At 27.4% G+C, this 4,727-nt stretch overlaps 1 protein-coding gene across 1 annotated transcript; it reads left to right on the top strand.

Annotated features, from left to right (window-relative positions):
* Window positions 1–1,721: 1,721 nt before the first annotated feature.
* Phum_PHUM312980 (Chymotrypsin BI precursor, putative) lies at window positions 1,722–3,292 on the top strand (the record flags this gene model as incomplete). The annotated part of the gene is made up of 4 exons (XM_002427315.1): window positions 1,722–1,736; window positions 1,818–2,286; window positions 2,385–2,704; window positions 3,254–3,292. 4 exons carry the CDS (start codon window positions 1,722–1,724, stop codon window positions 3,290–3,292), a joined length of 843 nt encoding a protein of 280 aa, XP_002427360.1.
* Window positions 3,293–4,727: the final 1,435 nt, after the last annotated feature.

Below are 4,727 nucleotides of genomic sequence, written 5' to 3'. Positions count from 1 at the left end.
AATAATTTTTTTTTTTTTTTTTTTTGTTTTTTTCGGTTTTAAAAAATCTTAAAACAGAAGAGAGAGAAAAAAAAAAGAAAAACGACAATTTTAAACGTTAGACAGAAACTCCTTACAAACGTTATTACCATCAACATTTTTATTTAATAAAAAGGTTATATATAGTGAAAAGTTAAACATTAGAATTTTAGTCTTTTTTTTTTGTTTTAAAATAGTTAAATAAATGCGGAATAGTGTTTTTTTTTTCGAGTCGATTTAATGGTTAGCTTATGGTAAAAAAATTAATAAATTAATGCGTAATAAAAAAATAAAAAAAACGCAGTAGTAGTAATAGTTTTTTAATAAATAAGACTTTTTTTTAGGCGAACGTTTTAAATTTACGTAGGGGCCGCGAACAAAAAAAAAATTGCGCTAATAATTAAATAAAAAAAAAACAGTAAGAACCGTTAAAAGGTTTTTGTTTTGTTTTTTTTGGGTTGGTAACCCTGCATTTTTAAAAATTTTCCTCCGTTGTTTTAATTTTTAAATCTCCATGTTTAATGAGTTAACACGTCACTGCTGTTGGCAACATGATTGAATCTCAAATTAAAAAAAAAAAAAAAAATAATAATAATATACTTCCTATCGATTGCGTGAGTTTTCATGAAAAAAAAATCCCAAATTCTTTTACAAAAATTAAAAATTGCGTGTCAACGTAAAGAAAAAAAAAAAAAAAAAAAGAAAAGAAAAGAAAAAAATTTTATACAAAGAGTTCGGCGGCATTGATACAAACAACAAAAGCTAAAGGGAAACAATTCAAACAAACGTTTGTTTGTCGATCCCCGAAAACGATTGTTGTCACGAGCGAAAAGGGTATCAAATTATCCCTTAGAAAAAAAAAAAAAAAAGAAAAATTTACGTGTGTAATTATTATTATTATTATTTAATTGATGAATTAAATTTTTTTTTAAATTAAACGTTAAGGGGGCCGACACTTTAAAAAAAATTTTTTTTTTTTTTGTACGCGTAAATTTTTGTTATTATTATTATTATTATTACTAAATTTCATATCGAACTATAAGAAGAAAAAAAAAGTTGAAAAGTTGCAAAGACTGGTTTTGACAACTCGTTTAATTTTTTTTTTTCTTTCTTTTTCTTCCTACCCTTCATCATCATCATCATCATCATCATCATCATCATCATCATCATTCTTTACATTTACCCTTAGTATATTTTTTCATACCCTCCCCCTTTTCTTAATATAAGTTAAGTGTGAAATACAATCGAGATTGATTGATTGATTGAATGATTGATTTTTCTATCGCTGATCGAATTCGTCGTTTTTACGAATTAAATGTCTCTATATTGAACGAAACGTCACTTTTATACAAAAAAAAAAAATTTCCATAACCTTTTTCCCATTACTCTATTTATTTATTACTCTATGACTTTTTAAAAATACATTATTTACATACTATCGTACTATCGTATTTTTTTTTCCATCACATAAATAACTAAAATAAAAAAATTAATTCGTTTTTTCTTTACGTAACTCATTCGATTCAGAGGTACCAACGGCAGAAATTAAAAATTTGTCGCAACTTCGACAACGTTTGTTTACAAACACTCGCGCGCGCACGTGATTTCTACGATGTAAATAAAAACAATAAATTCCTTTTATTTTTCATTTTTAAATTTTTTTTTATTTTTACATTTATTTTACTCTTGTCCAAATTTAAAAAATGAATTTGATAACGGTAACTAAATTATTATCATTATTATTATTATTATTAATAATAAATTTATCATCGTACGCGAATTCTTTATCGATAAATAAGACGAACGTAGAGAACTTTGTATCGGAGACTTATCACGATTTATTACAATTCATTAATTACGAAGAACAAGGCAAATCGTTGAGCGAACTTCGACTCAACGATGGCAAACCGGTACCGGAAGAAATGAATTCTTACATCGTTTTATTGTGCATATACTTGAACACGACATGGGCGAGATGTAGCGGGAGTTTAATCAGCGAAAATTTCGTACTCACGGCGGGTCACTGCACGAATTCCGACGGTTCGAACGTCATCGTGGCACACGGCAAAGAAAATCTACAGGAATACGTCGGTGTAAGATCTACAAGTCCGATCGATGAATATGTTGGAGAAGAATTCAACGTGGAAGAAAGAAGAGTTAAGCAAGTTTACTTTTATCCTAATCAAACGCGTAAAAAATACGATTTGGCTTTGATGAAACTCGAAAATCCGTTCAAAGTAAACGTTTCGTTTTTAGATGTTGCAACGAGTAAATGACATTATTATTATCATTATTATTATTGTTATTTTTTAAACAGGTACGATTTCAATCGATTAATTTTTTTTTTGTTTTTTTTCCCCCCCTAGAAAAAGTTCACATATTGAAAAATTGCATGTCGATCGGTTATGGCATAAGCGAAATACCCAAACAACAATTGACCCTCGGGTATATAGTTAACGAACCTTTGACTCTCACGGCTCCATCGTTTAAATTAAAAGACGAAAGATTTTGCATAATACGTTCGAAAAGATTATCGAGCATATGTCCAGGAGATTCCGGAAGTCCACTAATATGTGATAAAAAAATATGGGGGGTTACGGCTTACGGCGACGAAAAAAATTGTAAAAATAATTTATTGTTTTGTTATTATCCCCTTTTCAGAGCGAAAAAATGGTTGAGCAGTTATGTTCAAGTTCAAAATGGCAGCGGCGGCACTGTCAAACGAATAAATCGTTCGAGTATTATTTTAATAACCGTTATCACATTCACTCATTTATCTTATTATTATTATTTATTTAAATAATTTTATTTATTTATTTATTTATTTATACGTAGTATTAAATTTTTATTTTTTTGTATAAATAAAAAAGTAAAAACTTGACAAAAAAAAAAATTTTTTTTTTTTTTTATAAATTTACCCGCGGCGTTAATCGGCGGATATTTACGACGTATAAAAAAAGAAACAAAACGACAACTATTGAAAAAAAAAGAAGAAAAAAAAACATGTCGGACGTCAACGTTTTAATTAATCATAAATAATAAAAGGTAAGCAACGGGATATCTTACATATAACAAAAAATAAATAAATATTTATTTACCGTTTTTGAAATTTTTTATTGTTTGTCGTATGTGGTAACGAACAAACAAAAAAAAAATAATATGTAATTGTTGTGATGATGATGATGATAATGATGATAATATGATAGGTTTCATGGGTCTTTTGTGGCGTTAACAGGGTTTAAATCAAATTCGTTACGTAGCCACTCCTAAATAATTTATTAATAAACATTCATTATCAAAAGGTTTTATGTTTTTTTTTTTATGTTTAGTCGTCATTTTCAAAAATGTTTTTTTTGTTTTGTTTTGTTTTCGTTCCTATTTATTTAAATCAAAAAATTAAACATTATAGATTATTTAAAAAGAACCCACAAATGAATTGTTTTCATTATTTTTTTTTTGTTTGTTGGGTTAAAAATGGCGGCGAAATATTTTTTTTTTTTTATTAATTTATATAATTTAAAAAAAGAAAAGAAAAAAAAAAAAAAACGTTTTTCTAACGTACAATTACAACCGCGTCTGTATTTTACATCGCAACAAACAGTCTGATAATCAATATAATAAGATAGAAATAATAATAATAATAATTTTTCTTATTTCACACGCTCGTATACTACAACCCATTAATTTATTATTAATTTTTTTTAAGTTCCCCCATCTAAGTAGTCGTCATTATTATTATTATTTTCACTCATAATCACCACGATTCGCCTTAATGTTTATCGAAGCTTTTTCAACATTTATTACAGGTTTCTACCTGTCGATCCCTAAGGAATAAATGCCGGAATATCAGTGATGCTGCATGTCTGATGAATAGGTTTTCGTTTTTTATAACCTAAACAGCACCACAACAATTCTTGTAAGTCTCATGGAGACCATCTGATTCGATGGAAACAAGTTATTTCCTGTACTAGGCTCCAGTGGCCAGTAACAGGAGGAATGAGATTTACAAGCTTGTCAAGCTGCTGACTCAGGTTGACAATAGAACAAGATTTCTTTTTGTTCTGTCTTTATCTTGTTCTCATTTTGCTCTATTACAATTATGAATCAGTCATCATTATCATTAGGAGTGAATTTATTAAATATATCTAATAAAAGACTACACTTTTTCCTTAAAACTATTTCAATATTTAATTTTCTTACTATTTCCCCTTTTTATAATTTACCCTCATGCATTTCATCACTAATGTATGCACAATATATATCTATATAATTACAGTGTACAAATCACTACACAGTGTACAAACCACAACACAATATACAAATTACAATATTGTGCCTATAAACCTAAGTAATCTGAAGGCATTTGAATTTTTCTAACTTTAAATGAGATTAGAAAAGAATTTTACACTAAACACATGACAAAATATGTTATAATGAAACAAACTAACTTAAGAAAAGTGTTAAAGTAATGTACACAATATATATATATGCACAATATATATCTATATAATTACAGTGTACAAATCACTACACAGTGTACAAACCACAACACAGTATACAAATTACAATATTGTGCCTATAAACCTAAGTAATCTGAAGGCATTTGAATTTTTCTAACTTTAAATGAGATTAGAAAAGAATTTTACACTAAACACATGACAAAATATGTTATAATGAAACAAACTAACTTATGAAAAGTGTTAAAATAA

Source organism: Pediculus humanus, genomic scaffold (assembly GCF_000006295.1).
Source record: "Pediculus humanus corporis 1103172107716 genomic scaffold, whole genome shotgun sequence".
Classification (NCBI taxonomy): Eukaryota; Metazoa; Arthropoda; class Insecta; order Psocodea; family Pediculidae; genus Pediculus; species Pediculus humanus.
Note: the sequence above shows the minus strand (reverse complement) of the source record. Positions and strands in the feature narration are given on the sequence as shown.